This window comes from Gigantopelta aegis, chromosome 12 (assembly GCF_016097555.1).
Source record: "Gigantopelta aegis isolate Gae_Host chromosome 12, Gae_host_genome, whole genome shotgun sequence".
Classification (NCBI taxonomy): Eukaryota; Metazoa; Mollusca; class Gastropoda; order Neomphalida; family Peltospiridae; genus Gigantopelta; species Gigantopelta aegis.
Window position 1 is genome coordinate 13,858,946 of NC_054710.1, and position 18,978 is coordinate 13,877,923.

Sequence of the window (18,978 nt, forward strand, 5' to 3'; positions counted from 1 at the left end):
ACAATTGGCTGTCCTGTAGACTTGAACATATTCCACTGATACGATTTTAAACCTCCTAATGATCTTGTTCTTTAAATTTAAAATAGCAGTTGTATAGCATTGCTTGTAGTAGGGAAACAAATGGAGTAAATCATTCAAATGACGAATGACACCACTTAATTGATTCCTTGTTAAAAGAAGCCGTAATTAGTGCTATGTGTTGGTATTTAAAGCGATTTAAAGAAGCGATTATACATACATGATATCGGATCAATAGTTGTGTTGATTCTCTTTCTTTTTTTGATATAACCTATAGAGGTTTTGGGACAAAACCTAGGTACTGACATATTTAAGACGAAGCAACATAACTGTGGATTTTATGCACAAACGTATTTATGAGAATGGAATGCGTCCATAAAGAGAAATTAGATGCAGAAGTTGGATAATTGTTTTTACCGACTGAATCCCATCATGGCGCAGATGACTGCAGCAGCCCTGCTATCAAATCCATCATCACAGACAGTTCCCCATGTTCCGTTGATCTGGATCTCAACTCTACCTTGGCTTGAAATGTCTGATCCGTTCACTAACCGTACAGGTACTGAAATACACAGATCAGTTTGTTTCAGAGCCATGCTTAACAGGTCATATTAATACGTTATAACACCATTGTGAGATATAGATAAGGCAATTAAAACCCAACACTTTGTGTTTACCGTGGCCCTTACAGAATCATCTGAATTGACTTATCTATACCTCACAACAGTGATGGATTCTTTTTCTTATCCATTTAATTACAGTAACAGAACATCTATTTTGTAAGCTAAGCTTTTTTTTAAAATTCAACAATGATTAATATTTCATATTATGCGTCCATAAATAATTGTTTTTACCATCGTGTGACATTAAGATTAAACAAATAAAAAGTAGAAAATATTAATTTGTATAAATATTTTTAAAACAATGACGGAACGTGAATTGGCAACTTGGGGAATAATAATTCAACATAATTTTAAAATAAACATGTCAATCGTGGTAAAACATGCGTTATGACGTGAATCGTGGTGAAACGGGTTATGACGTCAGTTTTTGTAAAACATGCGTTATGACGTCAGGTATATTTAGAAATCGTCTAGCCCTAGGGTCAGACATTTTTATTTAGCACCGTGAAAAAGCTGGCTAATCTCCAGTGCGCACAAATTTATAATTATAACATTATAGGCACAGTAAAAGTAAAATATACAACCCAAAACGTAATACAGTTCATCATAATACTAATTATTGCGGTTTTTTTGTTTCCTTTTGTTTTTATTATTTTTTATTTTTTAAAATGTATAATACCTACAAAAGTAGTATACCAGAGGCGGCAGAAGATGCCAGCAGCTGGGGATGACATGACGTGGCAACTATATATTAATACATCTTCCAAATGAATATGTAATATTGTAATGTTGGGGAAGGGGACAGCGCAGTACACGTTTCTTACAATATTAAAACAAAAAAATCATCTATGTGCAATGTAGTTTTAATTCTGAGGTGTGCTTGATAAATTTTGATAACTCGAACACCTTGAAACTCAAAACATTTTGTCGAACCTTTCAATTTTGATTTAAAAGCTGTCATTGGACAAATTTTCTCTAAAATAAAAGCTATTGTAGTGCTAAAAGTGTGTACGTCGTCTCAAATCTATGTGGTGACTTAAATTACGATATTAAAAACTCATAATAATGGTGATATTATTATATGATGTGTTTTTCGAATTAAGATAATTGGTCCATTTAATAACTAAGATTAAACTAATACAGCCTCTTTTCATCTTTTGGTTAGCTATTTGTCAATAAGCAAAATGTTCCTATAACATTGATTATAATCAATGTTATAGAAACATTTTGTTTGCATCACACAGTTTTGATAGTGCTTTATGCTTGACTTAGTTATGATTTCAAAATCGAAGTGTTTAAGAACAGTGGTAACTGATTATCTCTACTTTTCTGATTTTATCAGTTTCTATTGCATGATTTGACATGATTGGCATGACATGACATGACATGATACGACATGACATGACATGACATGGCATGATATATGATATGATATGATATGATATGATATTTATATGATATTTATAGGATATTAAACGAGCTTCCATTTCGTTTCATGTTTATGTCCCGAGTGAAATAATTTTCAGTTGCCACGAGCTTTAGCGAGTGACAATGAAAATTATTTCACATGGGACATAAACATGATACGAAATGGTAGCGAGTTTAATAGCCTATTTATTACCCACAATCTATCTAAATTTATATCGCTCATCTCATTTCGTTGACGTTCCTGTAAGGTTGTAGTGCTCCAACTGATGACGCCATCGTGTGACATTAAAAGTGTTAGTCCTACTTGAAATTCTATTGGGATATATCACTTAGAAATGTACAAAGATATTTGTAACCATATGGGTAATAAGATATGATATGATATGATGTATGATATGATATGATAAGATATGATATGATATGATATGATATGATATGACATGATATGACATAATATGATATGATATGATATGATATTATTGATGTGATGTAACATATGATATGCCATGATGCACAATGTGATATGATAATGTTGTATGATATGATATGATATGATATGGTTTATGAGTAATATTATATGATTTGATATGATATATAAAAAATCCATGGGAAAAATTAACAAAGTCATATTTTACTGTTGTCCTGCATACGTTATTGCTGTAGAATGTTATTGATGTTGTACATGATACGTTTTTGTTCCTTTTATTTTAACAAATATATAATGTGACAAAATATGGAGTTATAATGTTGTAGTTCGGTTACGAAGTCTCCATTACGGGCCTTCGCGGATATTCAGTGATCTCTCCAGGTTCTGTTGTGTGTTCCGTGATCTCTCCAGGTTCTGTTGTGAGTCCATTGATCTTTCCAGGTTCTGTTGTGTGTTCAGCGATCTATCCAGGTTCTATTGTGTTCAGTGATCTCTTCAGGTTCTACTGTGTTCAGAGATCTCTCCAGGTTATGTATGATGTGTGTTCAGTGGCATCTACAGACTATGTTATTTGCTGTGTTCTCTCCGTGTTTTGTTGAGTGTTAAGTAATCAATCCTCCGGTTTCTGATATGTGTACTAAATTATTTTCTGCGTATGTTGTGAGTGATATGTCATGTTCAAGATCTCTTGTGTGTGCTATGTCATGTTCATGGTGTGTTGCATGTGTGTTCTGTCATGTTCTTCAGATACTTCTTCTTCAGATTCTGTTGTGTGTACTATGTCACGTTCAGGTTCTGTTGTGTATGCCACGTCATGTTCAGGTTTTGTTGTGAGTTCTCTATTATGTTCAGGTTCAGCCGCAAGTGACTGGATAAAGGTCGTGGTATGTGCTGTCCTGTCTGTGGAGAAGTGCATATAAAAGATACCTTGCTGCATTAGGAAGAATGTAACAGGTTTCCTCTAATGATTTTGAGTCATAATTACCAAATGTTTGACATCCAATAGCCGATGATTAATTAATCAATATGCTCTAGTGGTGTTGTTAAACAAAAGAAACAAATAAACTGTCACAAGTGCTGTCACGTTGATTTTCTGTGGTGATTATTTTCTCATGTTCAGCTTTTTGCTATGTTATGTTCAGGTCTTGTTGTCATTGATGTGCAGGTTCTGTTGTGTATGCTATATATCATGTTCAGGTCCTGTTGTGTGAGCTATGCTATATTCAGCTTCTATTGTGCGTGCTATGTTGTGCTAATGTTTTGGTGTGTGTGTGTTGGTCATGTTCACGTTCAACATTCTGTTGCTTAGCTTAGCTTAGTACTGTAAACCGTGAAAAAAATGCGTGCGTATAAATTTCGCGTCGTTCGCGTCCAACCTTATGTCGCGAAATTAATACGCACGCACTATTTTCCAGTATGATACACGAGCCTATACACGAGCTCTCCTTGATGGCGACTAATCGTTTATTGTTTTATCTATCAAAGGGTGTTAACAGTTAACAACTGAAGCTGTGAGTTGTGACTCTAATACAGGTGAGGTGGGTAGGGCCTAATCCCCTCTATACCAGGTACAATTGCTTGATGTAGGATAACAGAATATTGATTTGCAGACAGTAACTTTATAACAATTACAGTGAGCTGTCTTTATCCACTTTTTTGTTTAGCTGTCAACAGTCGTTCGCGAAATTTACACGTCGCGAACATGCGCTAAGGTATACATTCGCGAAAAAAAATCGTCACAATATTAATACGGTTTACAGTAACTGGTTTAATATGTCCATAGTCCATATACCACTAGGGTTTCGAACACGCCTATCCCGAGCCCGGCCTCCGATAGGATCGGGGTTCTGACTCAGGACAGGGATATTCTGTTGCAAGTATTCGTTAACTGTAAAGTTAATCAAAATTCATAGATCTTGCTATCGTATATGTTGAGGCCACATTCACTTTATATTCGCCTTTTAACCTTACGTCTGATAACACTGTCTTTTGTTACTGGACTTTGTCCTGGATAACTTACAATGACGTTTATATATGCAGTATCGTTAATCCATAATGTCTACATTAAGGCAATCCTGTAGATCTCCAAAGGTGGAACTTCATCATCGTAACATATAATTAAATACATGTACATAAAAAATCAGTGTGATTATGCTTGCACTTTGGTCGTATTTGTCACATACAACATTATTAAGAATTAAAATTGTATCTACAGATACAAATTACATGCCGGAAACTTTGCTTCAATTAAAAACATTTCAAAATAGATATTTGTTTTTCAAGAAAAAAAAAAAAAAACCGTGTTTATTATTATAATTATGGTGCACATAAAATAGCAAACCATACAAACATTAATGCTACTGCAATTCTAATTTATATATACAGACACCATTCTTGTCTGTTGCCAAATGGTTCGTTGCATGCACGTTTTAGGTCGTATCTGCCACTTACGCCCTTTTAGCTCTCACGCGACGATTTGACGCATCACAGACTAGCGGTTCAGAGATCATTTTACAAGGAAAATGTTAAAATATTCTGTCATTATCACTCTTACTATTTAAGAAATAGTATAGAATTTCTATGTAATCGAAAAAAAGAATTTATTTTTTCATTTAACGACACACTCAACACATTTTATTTACGGTTATGTGGCGTCAAACATATGGTTAAGGAGCACACAGAAGTTGAGAGAGAAACTGGGTGTCGCCACTTCATGGGCTACTCTTTTCGATTAGTAACAAGGGATCTTTTATATGCACCATCCCATAGACAGGAAAGCACAAGGCACAGCATTTTATGTACCAGTCGGGGTGCACTGGCTGGAGCGAGAAATAGCCCAATGGGCCCACTGACGAGGATCGATCCCAGACCGACCGCGCATCATGATATGATATGATATGATATATTATGATATATGGTATGATATATGATATGATGTGATATATCACTTACACTGACATCTGACTCCGACGTCTTCTTTGTGTACACAGTCGTGTATTCCCCAGCTAGGGAAAGAACACTGATCCAGGTTTTGTTCGCTGCCCGTACAGTTAACATTATCAAGCCAGATCGGCCCTGTTCTTTGTCCGAAGTGAGCTTGACGATAGAATTTTGCATTGAAACTGAAAAAAATATTATTGTCATTATCATCAACATCAACATCGTCATCATTGTTATGATCATCATCGTCATCATATGCGTTATATTATTATCAGTAGAACGCTTGTATGAAGTGCTTGCTTCGTAGGATCGAATCACCTCAATGGAACTATTTTCTGATTGGTTTTCCCTGTGTCAGAACTTACCAACTTATTGCCTGTGACATATAAATCTATATGCTCCAATGCAAAACAAACTTTAACTTTTCAACTTTCTTCATCATCATCATCATCTTCTTCTTTTTCTTCTTCTTATTACCCCCATTCCGGTCCAACCAGAGATTATTATAGGTTTTGCTTGTCTGTTTGTACGCCTGTTTGTGTCACATATAATTTTCTTATTGAGCTGTAATTTTGTAAATAGCTTTATGATGTAAAGTAACACATCAAGTTTTTCTGTCATGGAAAATTGCAGATTTTTGACAAAGGTTTGACCCTTGGATTTTAGGAGATTCAATGGACCTGGTAGGGACGTGTGTTGCTTCAGCAGTTCTCTCAGAATGTTTGTTCGACAACAATTGAAATGTGTAAATATTATTTAAGTCTAAATAGTTTAGTATGTGAAAATCATACACACAGTGATATGCACATAATCATGGAAAATGACATTAAATGTAACAAAGTAAAGTTTGTTTTATTTAACGACGCCACTAGAGCACATTGATTTTTGTTTACCTTATCGTCGGCTATTGGACGTCATACATATGGTCATTCTGACAGAATTTTTTTTAGAGGAAACCCGCTATCGCCACATAGGCTACTCTTTTTATGACAGGCAGCAAGGGATCTTTTATTTGCGCTTCCCACAACCAGGATAGCACAAGCCATGGCCTTTGTTATATCTAGCATAGCCCCTGCTTCATTTCCCATTGCTTGCACGCCTTCTTACGCCAGTCGTTTTTGGTACAGAAGATTGTTAAATGAAACTATTATAAAACTGAGCTTTGAAAACAACAACTCTTCAAACCTCTGGAATCCTAAGCTGCGACAGACAACCTGAGCCCCGTTGTCATTAAATCCGTCATCACAGATTGAACCCCATTGTCCGTCATGCAATATTTCAACTCTTCCTTCGTGGTCGTTTGAACCGTTCACCAAGCGCACTGATGATTTGTCTAGACCTGTAAGTTATAAACAAAAATAGATTCGTCTAAGGTACTAAAGTCTCGACAGCAAATTGATGCATTGCTCCAAATTGCAATACAATATGACCTGCTGTTATATTTCAAAACAGTGGGCCAAAAGGAAAATATCCTGCTAAGAAAAAAAATATGGACTGCTAGAAATAAGACAGCATGTGGTACCAGATAAGATGATCGTACATAAATCTGTTTCTTTAAACATCATCCTTGATTTTTGTTCGTTACTTTAGCAAGCGAATTTCTATTTCACTTGCTAGGTCTAGAAACTTTGACTGCTTTTCCCGTTTTGCAGACCGCTATATCGAACCCAGCGATGTACCTAATATTACTATGTTTTAATTTCCACTCAATTTTAATACTAGGCTATTTTTAACTGCGGTGTTTATTACGAAATGCGTTTTTATATTTTATCCATTGTTAAATATGAAGAGCGCTTCAAGCATACACGTGTATGGAGTTTAGCACCATATAAATGAACTTATTGTTATTATGTTTGCCAGACACGTACATACCTGCCACCAATACCCAACACTATTTCATACTTTTAAGTTTAACTATCCATTGTTAAATATAAAAGAGTGCTTCGAGGATATACGTGCATGGAGTTTAGCACTATACAGAGGAACTTATTGCTATTATGTTTGCCAAACATATGCATAAAATATAAGTTGCTCCCAATACCCACCACAAGTTTCCAGTCAGGACTTTGGCTTTCACTATTCATATATACTAAATATTAACACACTTGCTTTATATAGTCTATTTCCAGTCAGCACATTGGTTTTCACTATTCATATATACTAAATTATTAACACAATTGCTTTATATAGTCTATTTGAATTGTATGCCACCACGATAAGTAACCTTTATCATAAATGTACGAAAACTACGAACATCTAATTTCATTCAAAGCAAACGTAGTAGCTAACAGATCCAAATGTCATACGTTCATATCATAAGAAATCGAATCTATAAATACTCTTTAGTTAAATATAAAGTAAAACTATAATATTTACACTGCAGACGCACCAGGCATGTAACAAGTGATAATAAATTCAGCACATTTCCTATACAGGATGCATTGACTAATAATAGTAATGGCCCATCTCCATGTACAATGAACTATATTGAGACCTGGACAAAATGCGCAATGCACTCAGAATGGACCGTACAGAAGAAAACCGACCCACTCTAGTTGCACACTTGCTACACCCCCTGGTGTTCTGTTTACTTCAACGAACCACGTCTACCAAGGTGGCGGAAAGACATGACATGCCATGCAAGATAGAAAACCAACACTACAGAAAACAGCCCTTTTAAGCGCCAAACATAAACAGCCTTTATAGGTAGAACTCAACCAAATAACTTCCAGCTGGGTCAAAGTTCGAGGTGCACCCAACTTTTGAAGGAGAAGTTAACACCACAAATACTGTGATTGGTGATAAATCTCAGTGTGTTTGTTGTAAAAAACAAACAAAAAAACCTCAATTGAGCAAAAAATGTATACAGTTTTATTTCATCTAGTAAAACTGTGTCAATTAGCCGTGTGCTTGAAACATGTGAGGGGTACCTGTAAAAAGTACTCACATTTTGTGCGGAACTAGGGTAGTCATAGACGCTACACGTTTGATTGACATGACATGACATGACATGATATGATATTTATAGGATATTTATAGGATATTAAACGAGCTTCCATTTCGTTTCATGTTTATGTCCCGAGTGGAATAATTTTCAGTTGTGACGAGCTTTAGCGAGTGACAATGAAAATTATTTCACATGGGATATAAACATGATACGAAATGGTAGCGAGTTTAATAATTATCCTATTTATTACCCATAATCCTTTTAAATTTATATCGATCATCTCATTTCGTTGACGTTCCTGTAAGGTTGTAGTGCGCCAATTGATGACGTCATCGTGTGACATCAAACGTTAGTCCCACTTGGCATTCTATTGGGACATATCACTTAGAAATGTACCTAGATATTTGTAACCGTATGGGTAATAAGATATGATATGATATGATATGATATGATATAATATGATATGATATATGATATGATATGATATGATATGATATGATATGATATATGATATGATATGATATGACATGATATATGATATGATATGATATGGTTTATGAGTAATATTATATGATTTGATATGATATATAAAAAGTCCATGGGAAAAATTAACAAAGTCATATTTTACTGTTGTCCTGCATACGTTACTGCTGTAGAATGTTATTGATGTTGTACATGATACGTTTTTGTTCCTTTTATTTTAACAAATATATAATGTAACAAAATATGGAGTTATAATGTTGTAGTTCGGTTACGAAGTCTCCATTACGGGCCTTCGCGGATGTTCAGTGATCTCTCCAGGTTCTGTTGTGTGTTCTGTGATCTCTTCAGGTTCTGTTGTGAGTCCATTGATCTTTCCAGGTTCGATTGTGTGTTCAGCAATCTATCCAGGTTCTATTGTGTTCAGTGATCTCTTCAGGATCTACTGTGTTCAGATATCTCTCCAGGTTATGTATGATGTGTGTTCAGACTATGTTATTTGCAGTGTTCTCTCCATGTTTTGAGTGTTAAGTGATCAATCCTCCGGTTTATGATGTGTGTACTAAATTATTTTCTGCATATGTTGTGAGTGATATGTCATGTTCAAGTTCTCTTGTGTGTGCTATGTCATGATCATGGTGTGTTGCATGTGTGTTCTGTCATGTTCTTCTTCAGATTATGTTGCGTGTACTATGTCACGTTCAGGTTCTGTTGTGTATGCCACGTCATGTTCAGGTTTTGTGTGAGTTCTCTATTATGTTCAGGTTCTGTTGTGAGTGCTATGTTATGTTCAGGTTTTGTCGCAAGTGACTGGATAAAGGTCGTGGTATGTGCTGTCCTGTCTGTGGAGAAGTGCATATAAAAGATACCTTGCTGCATTAGGAAGAATGGAACAGGTTTCCTCTAATGACTATGAGTCCTAATTGCCAAAGGTTTGACATCCAATAGCCGATGATTAATTAATCAATATGCTCTAGTGGTGTTGTTAAACAAAAGAAACAAATAAACTGTCGCAAGTGCTGTCACGTTGATTTTCTGTGGTGATTATTTTCTCATGTTCAGCTTTTTGCTATGTTATGTTCAGGTCTTGTTGTCATTGATGTGCAGGTTCTGTTGTGTATGCTATATATCATGTTCAGGTCCTGTTGTGTGAGCTATGCTATGTTCAGCTTCTATTGTGCGTGCTATGTTGTGCTAATGTTTTGGTATGTGTGTTGGGTCATGTTCACGTTCAACATTCTGTTGCTTAGCAAAGCTTAGTACTGTAAACCGTGAAAAAAATGCGTGCGTATAAATTTGGCGTCGTTCGCGTCCAACCTTATGTCGCGAAATTAATACGCACGCATTATTTTCCAGTTTGATACACGAACCTATACACGAGCTCTCCTTGATGGCGACTAATCGTTTATTGTTTTATCTATCAAAGGGTGTTAACAGTTAACAACTGAAGCTGTGAGTTGTGATTCTAATACAGGTGAGGTGGGTAGGGCCTAATCCCCTCTATACCAAGCAAAATTGCTTGATGTAGGATGACAGAATATTGATTTGCAGACAGTAACTTTATAACAATTACAGTGAGCTGTCTTTATCCACTTTTTTTGTTTAGCTGTCAACGGTCGTTCGCGAAATTTACATATCGCGAACATGCGCTAAGGTATACATTCGCGAAAAAAACACGTCACAATATTAATACGGTTTACAGTAACTGGTTTAATATATCCATAGTCCATATACCACTAGGGTTTCGAACACGCTTATCCCGAGTCCGGCCTCCGATAGGATCGGGGTTCTGACTCAGGACAGGGATATTCTGTTGCAAGTATTCGTTAACTGTAAAGTTAATCAAAATTCATAGATCTTGCTATCGTATATGTTGAGGCCACATTCCACTTTATATTCGCCTTATAAATGGTTTAACCTTACGTCTGATAACACTGTCTTTTGTTACTGGACTTTGTCCTGGATAACTTACAATGACGTTTATATATGCAATATCGTTAATCCATAATGTCTACATTAAGGCAATCCTGTAGATCTCCAAAGGTGGAACTTCATCATCGTAACATATAATTAAATACATGTACATAAACAATCAGTGTGATTATGCTTGCACTTTGGTCGTATATGTCACATACAACATTATTATGAATTAAAATTGTGTCTACAGATACAAATTACATGCTGGAAACTTTGCTTCAATTAAAAACTTTTCAAAATAGACATTTGTTTTTCAAGAAAAATCACAAAAACGTGTTTATTATTATAATTATGGTGCACATAAAATAGCAAACCATACAAACATTAATGTTACTGCAATTCTAATTTATATATATACAGACACCATTCTTGTCTGTTGCCAAATGGTTCGTTGCATGCACGTTTTAGGTCGTATCTGCCACTTACGACCTTTTAGCTCTCACGCGACGATTTGACGCATCACAGACTAGCGGTTTAGAGATCATTTTACAAGGAAAATGTTAAATGTTCTGTCATTATCACTCTTACTATTTAAGAAATAGTATAGAATTTCTATATAATCGAAAAAAAGAAAAAAATGTTTTATTTAACGACGCACTCAACACATTTTATTTACGGTTATGTGGCGTCAAACATATGGTTAAGGAGCACACATATGTTGAGAGAGAAACTGGGTGTCGCCACTTCATGGGCTACTCTTTTCGATTAGTAACAAGGGATCTTTTATATGCACCATCCCATAGACAGGAAAGCACAAGGCACAGCATTTTATGTACCAGTCGGGGTGCACTGGCTGGAGCGAGAAATAGCCCAATGGGCCCACTGACGAGGATCGATCCCAGACCGACCGCGCATCATGATATGATATGATATGATATATTATGATATATGGTATGATATATGATATGATGTGATATATCACTTACACTGACATCTGACTCCGACGTCTTCTTTGTGTACACAGTCGTGTATTCCCCAGGCAGGGAAAGAACACTGATCCAGGTTTTGTTCGCTGCCCGTACAGTTAACATTATCAAGCCAGATCGGCCCTGTTCTTTGTCCGAAGTGAGCTTGACGATAGAATTTTGCATTGAAACTAAAAAAAATATTATTGTCATTATCATCAACATCATCATCGTCATCATTGTTATGATCATCATCGTCATCATATGCGTTATATTATTATCAGTAGAACGCTTGTATGAAGTGCTTGCATCGTAGGATCGAATCACCTCAATGGAACTATTTTCTGATTGGTTTTCCCTGTGTCAGAACTTACCAAATTATTGCCTGTGACATATAAATCTATATGCTCCAATTTTGCATTGGAGCATATAGATTTATATGTCACAGGCAATAATTTGGTAATAACTTTTCAACTTTCTTCATCATCATCATCATCTTCTTCTTTTACTTCTTCTTATTACCCCCATTCCGGTCCAACCAGAGATTATTATAGGTTTTGCTTGTCTGTTTGTACGCCTGTTTGTGTCACATATAATTTTCTTATTGAGCTGTAATTTTGTAAATAGCTTTATGATGTAAAGTAACACATCAAGTTTTCTGTCATGGAAAATTGCAGATTTTTGACAAAGGTTTGACCCTTGGACTTAGGAGATTCATTGGACCTGGTAGGGACGTGTGTTGCTTCAGCAGTTCTCTCAGAATGTTTGTTCGAGAACAATTGAAATGTAAATATTATTTAAGTCTAAATAGTTTAGTATGTGAAAATCATACACACAGTGATATGCACATAATCATGGAAAATGATATTAAATATAACAAAGTAAAGTTTGTTTTATTTAACGACGCCACTAGAGCACATTGATTTTTTTTTTTACCTTATCGTCGGCTATTGAACGTCATACATATGGTCATTCTGACACAATTATTTAGAGGAAACCCGCTATCGCCACATAGGCTACTCTTTTTATGACAGGCAGCAAGGTATCTTTTATTTGCGCTTCCCACAACCAGGATAGCACAAGCCATGGCCTTTGTTATATCTAGCATAGCCACTGCTTCATTTCCCATTGCTTGCACGCCTTCTTACGCCAGTCGTTTTTGGTACAGAAGATTGTTAAATGAAACTATTATAAAACTGAGCTTTGAAAACAACAACTCTTCAAACCTCTGGAATCCTAAGCTGCGACAGACAACCTGAGCCCCGTTGTCATTAAATCCGTCATCACAGATTGAACCCCATTGTCCGTCATGCAATATTTCAACTCTTCCTTCGTGGTCGTTTGAACCGTTCACCAAGCGCACTGATGATTTGTCTAGACCTGTAAGTTATAAACAAAAATAGATTCGTCTAAGCTACTAAAGTCTCGACAGCAAATTGATGCATTGCTCCAAATTGTAATACAATATGACCTGCTGTTATATTTCAAAACAGTGGGCCAAAAGGAAAATATCCTGCTAAGAAAAAAACATATGGACTGCTAGAAATAAGACAGCATGTGGTACCAGATAAGATGATCGTACATAAATCTGTTTCTTTAAACATCATCCTTGATTTTTTTTCGTTACTTTAGCAAGCGAATTTCTATTTCACATGCTAGGTCTAGAAACTTTGACTGCTTTTCCCGTTTTGCAGACCGCTATATCGAACCCAGCGATGTACCTAATATTACTATGTTTTAATTTCCACTCAGTTTTAATACTAGGCTATTTTTAACTGCTGTGTTTATTACGAAATGCGTTTTTATATTTTATCCATTGTTAAATATGAAGAGCGCTTCGAGCATACACGTGTATGGAGTTTAGCACCATATAAATGAACTTATTGTTATTATGTTTGCCAGACACGTACATACCTGCCACCAATACCCAACACTATTTCATACTTTTAAGTTTAACTATCCATTGTTAAATATAAAGAGTGCTTCGAGGATATACGTGCATGGAGTTTAGCACTATACAAATTAACTTATTGCTATTATGTTTGCCAAACATATGCATAAAATATAAGTTGCTCCCAATACCCACCACAAGTTTCCAGTCAGGACTTTGGCTTTCACTATTCATATATACTAAAGTATTAACACAATTGCTTTATATAGTCTATTTGAATTGTATGCCACCACGATAAGTAACCTTTATCATAAATGTACGAAAACTACGAACACCTAATTTCATTCAAAGCAAACGTAGTAGCTAACAGATCCAAATGTCATACGTTCATATCATAAGAAATCGAATCTATAAATACTCTTTAGTTAAATATAAAGTAAGACTATAATAAATTCAGCACATTTCCTATGCAGGATGCATTGACTAATAATAGTAATGGCCCATCTCCATGTACAATGAACTATAAAGAGACCTGGACAAAATGCGCAATGCACTCAGAATGGGCCGTACAGAAGAAAACCGACCCACTCTAGTTGCACACTTGCTACACCCCCTGGTGTTCTGTTTGCTTCAACGAACCACGTCTACCAAGGTGGCGGACAAGACATGACATGCCATGCAAGATAGAAAACCAACACTACAGAAAACAGCCCTTTTAAGCGCCAAACATAAACAGCCTTTATAGGTAGAACTAAACCAAAATACTTCCAGCTGGGTCAAAGTTCGAGGTGCACCCAACTTTTGAAGGAGAAGTTAACACCACAAATACTGTGATTGGTGATAAATCTCAGTGTGTTTGTTGTAAAAAACAAACAAAAAAACTTCAATTGAGCAAAAAATGTATACAGTTTTATTTCATCTAGTAAAACTGTGTCAATTAGCCGTGTGCTTGAAACATGTGAGGGGTACCTGTAAAAAGTACTCACATTTTGTGCGGAACTAGGGTAGTCATAGACGCTACACGTTATATCTGAAATGAACAGCTTCACCCCAATTGTTTTCAGATTCACTTTAAGAGTGATGGGTGGTAGTATTTATATCTGTGGTGTTTATGTCGACTGATATGTTTTAGGTAGGAGTTTTAGCCACATGTAACTATTGTCGTCTATGAGATTTGATTTGGTAGTATGCACCCTATAGCACATATTCTGTGCATAATAAAACATTTTATGATTTTGTTATTTAATTTAATTTAATCTGTATTGATTAATTAGCCATCACTCGACCATACCAATTCACAATGGCCTTGACCGTGACAATAATCTCTGTACATGGCTCTGAATGGAGTTTGAATCAAAGTTAGCACTGAGGAAAAGTTGGTTTTGACCTATAATTCATACTGCAAAGAGTTGAATCATTTCTTTTACATAGTATTTTACTTGCCTTATACAACTTCTCAGAAATATGGTAATATATCTAGGCAACCTATACTTAGATTTTAATAGTAATTTATTTTTATATTAAAAATAACATGTGCCAATATTGGGTTACTATCTTTAATTTCCATTAACATAGTTAATTTATTTATGTATGAAATTCTGAAAATGACATATTTATAGGGTGCTAAGTTATATTTTACATAAATTTGTAGTTTTATGCAAAATTTTATTTAAATTTGAAGAAAAAGACATAATTAAATTTGTTGTCACTATTCTGTTCTTATTTATACATAATAAGCTTTTTAAACATATCTTTAGGTCTCCAGATCATTAAAAAAAGAAATCACTTAGTGTGCTCTCATGAAATGCATTTTAAGTTTATAGTAGATTCAGAACCAATTTTTCCAGATTTGATTATCCGTCTTGGAGTAAGTTGATAATTCATTTTACTATTAAAGCCGTATTACCCAGTGTTACTAGTTGCATAACATGCTGGATTACAGATTGTAGGAATACATCCAATACACTTAGTGTATTCGTCTGGATTAGAAAATAAGGCAAGAAAATAGATGTTCAGGTAATTATGTCATTTAAAATTAGGTTTTTTTTTAGTAATGAATCAAAAATAAATATGTGAAAGCTGGATGATAATTCCAGATATCACAAATATTTAAAACCTCCAAATACAATAGGCTATAAATAAAATACAGTCAGGAATATTGGTATCTGCCAATGGTTTTGATAGTCCAATATAAAAATCAGAATGTGCGATGGATTTCAAATTAACACACCTGGTAACTTGAAGACATCCACACCCATCATACAGGATTTCCCCCAAGACCGACTAGGGTAGTCATAGACGCTACCCGTCATCTCTGAAATGAGCAGCTTCATGCCCCATTTTTTTCTGATTCACTTTACCGTAAGAGTTTAAGAGTGAGAGGTTATAGTATCTATATATGTGGTGTTTATGTTGATTGATACACTTTAGGTAGGAATTTTAGCCACATGTGTTACCATTGTCGTCCATGGGATTTGATTTGGTAGTATACACTCTACACTAGTATGGCTTCTATTTAATAACTATTTTAAGGGCAGCATCGTAATGGATGCTAAACGCGGTTCCGTGGAGAAAGGTTATGTCCACCTTGTCTTTTTGGTGGGTTGTATTCCATTAGAATGATCAGCCAGTGAGTACCATCCCTGAGAGGAATGTGGTCGTCATCTCTCTTCTTTGCCTATTTGTGTGATGCTACCTGTTCGTAACTCAATGTGTATGGTGAAGATGGAAGTTGTCATAATGAATTTCAACCAAATGTTCATAATCATCCTGTTCAACCCTTTGTATTCCAATGACAAACGGATCGAATATGTATGTATATATGTCCATTAAGTCATAGTGAATATCACTTAATTGTGTTTCTCGGATGCCTCCATAAGAAGATGGCAGCACCCAAAGTGGTGGCATGTCTTCTTGAAGGTAGGGATGTCCTAGTAAATATTGGCTGGAGTTGTCTCTTCGGGAACGACAGACTCCTTTACCAAAAGCCGCTAATGTGACACACCCACACCATCCTACAGTAGCAGGCATATATGATTTATATTTCATGTCAGTCACGGACTGATGCAATCACAGAGCTAAATTATAAACCCTAGCTCAGTTGTGTTTTCAAGTTCTGCAGTTGGAAATAAAAGTAATGCTCTTTCTTTGAACATTTGAAAAGCAAACTTCCTTTTGTATTTTATCATTTTTGGTTTCTTCAAACAATACACACAATATTTGGCGACATTTAATGAATACAATGATGACATATGTACTGAATTTTGGCAGAGTGCTTCACCGTGAAAAAACAAAAACATTCTCTGCTGTCGCTATTGACCATTATACGCAGAATAATGCTTCAGTAAAACGTGGTAGTAGAACTGTAGTCATCTATGAAGATCGGTCAAAAGTTGGAAAATCTCAAACACCATGAACAGAGCTAATACAACCAGAAGACATTTCTGCATTAGAGAAAGCAGCAAATAGATGAGACATTGAAGTCCAAGTTTTCAATAATATGATGAACACAATACGATGGGCAATGACCAGTATGGTATATTTATGAAATAATGGCCCTTTTATCATGTCTTATCCAGATGAATCATCTTTTCTACAAATGACCTCTAGCTCATAGTAAATACAGAGAGCAACATTATATTTCATACAGGAAGACAAGTCCAGGCTTTATTACATTCCTTTTTAAGCACAGACACATTTCGCTTTACGTTGGTGATGCTGTCAGTGAAGGACATTCTAAGATCCAAATGCACACAATGGACAGTTTTCTTGGTTCCGGCCATAGCAACAACATCTGTGAAACGGAATATTTTTATACTCATGGTTTGCTTTTGACGCAAGAAACACTTTTCGATAACTTGATGGATCGTCATGCGATGTCTGGAGTCTAGGAACTAACATGCGTCTTTCATTGCCCATGTTCCTTTGACTGTTGTGACGAAATGTGTTTTTTCATTGGTAGGAACAAGAAACCATACTGTGACATTGGGGAGGCAATGATTAATACAGATCTACAGAGCACGAAAAATGCATTTAACCGTAATCATAGAACAGCGCATAGTTGATATACCTTAAATATTCATATTTTCTACAAATTATAAAAGACGAAATGGTTATGTGTAGTTTTACTTCCTGCTTGCCTAATTACGGAACGGGTAACAACTAATATTAAAACTGGTGTGGTTCTAGTGTGTCCAATTAGGTATTATGATTTATTTCTCGGTGTTAGATGTAACAAATCTTACCTGATACAACTGAACACAGACAAAACAGAAGTATTCGCCAGTACACAGAATGACGCATAGTTGGTGCACCTCAAGTATTCATGTTTTCTACAAATTATAAAGGACGAAAAAGTGATGGGTAGTTTTACTTCCTGCTTGTCGAATGACGAAACGGGTAATCCATATTCATAATTATTCACCCCGACATAAAGTCACATACACCCGCAATCTAAAAATATACAGCATGTTTGCACAGTTTATATGCAGCTGATGAAGACATGATAAATTTTAAACAGGTAGCCAGTTGTAACAAAATCAGTGTCCTGAGTGAAATAAACAAAGAAAGGAATGTTTCATTTAACGACGTACTCAACACATTTTATTTATGGTTATATGGCGTCAGTCATATGGCTAAGGACCACACAGATATAAAGAGAGGAAACCCGCGGTCGCCACTTCATGGGCTACTCTTTTTCGATTAGCAGCAAGGAATATTTTATTTGCACTATCCCACAGACAGAATAATGCATACCACGGTCTTTGTTACACCAGTTGTGGAGCACTGACTGGAACGAGAAAGAGACCAGAGAGAGAGAAAGGTATAGAGAAAGGTACAGAGAGAGAGAGAGAGAGAGAGAGAGAGAGAGAGAGAGAGAGAGAGAGAGAGAGAGAGAGAGAGAGAGAGAGAGAGAGAGAGAGAGAGAGAGAGAGAGAGAGAGATAGATATATACAGAGAAAGGTACTGAGAGAGAGAGAGAGAGAGAGAGAGAGAGAGAGAGAGAGAGAGAGAGAGAGAGAGAGAGAGAGAGAGAGAGAGAGAGAGAGAGAGAGAGAGAGAGAGAGAGAGAGAGAGAGAGAGAGAGAGAGAGAGAGAGATATGTTCCCTTTCTAAAACCGTATGTTAAAATTACCAAAAGTATGACATTCAATAGCCAATAATAAATAAATCAATGTGTTCTGGTGGTGTCGTTAAACGAAACAAACTTTAACGTTTTAACTTTCCAAACAATTTAGTGTGCTGCATACTGGACGTCGCTGAACAACCATCATCCATTCTTGTTTATAATCCATCCTGGTTGAACGCGTGACCGATCTTCACCACAACCCCTATGTGACCGA

At 35.8% G+C, this 18,978-nt stretch overlaps 1 protein-coding gene across 1 annotated transcript in view; it reads right to left on the bottom strand.

Annotated features, from left to right (window-relative positions):
* The window catches only part of LOC121385837 (deleted in malignant brain tumors 1 protein-like), a 77,894-nt gene extending 59,931 nt beyond the window's left edge, over positions 1–17,963 (bottom strand). The window contains exons 1-6 of the mRNA XM_041516626.1: positions 17,881–17,963; positions 12,972–13,125; positions 11,767–11,936; positions 6,622–6,775; positions 5,449–5,618; positions 436–580 (exon numbers count right to left, since the gene is read on the bottom strand). Coding sequence (XP_041372560.1) covers positions 436–580; positions 5,449–5,618; positions 6,622–6,775; positions 11,767–11,936; positions 12,972–13,125; positions 17,881–17,938 — 851 coding nt within the window. The 5' untranslated portion in view covers positions 17,939–17,963. The remainder of the gene's footprint in view (positions 1–435; positions 581–5,448; positions 5,619–6,621; positions 6,776–11,766; positions 11,937–12,971; positions 13,126–17,880) is intronic.
* Between the last annotated feature and the right edge of the window lie 1,015 nt (positions 17,964–18,978).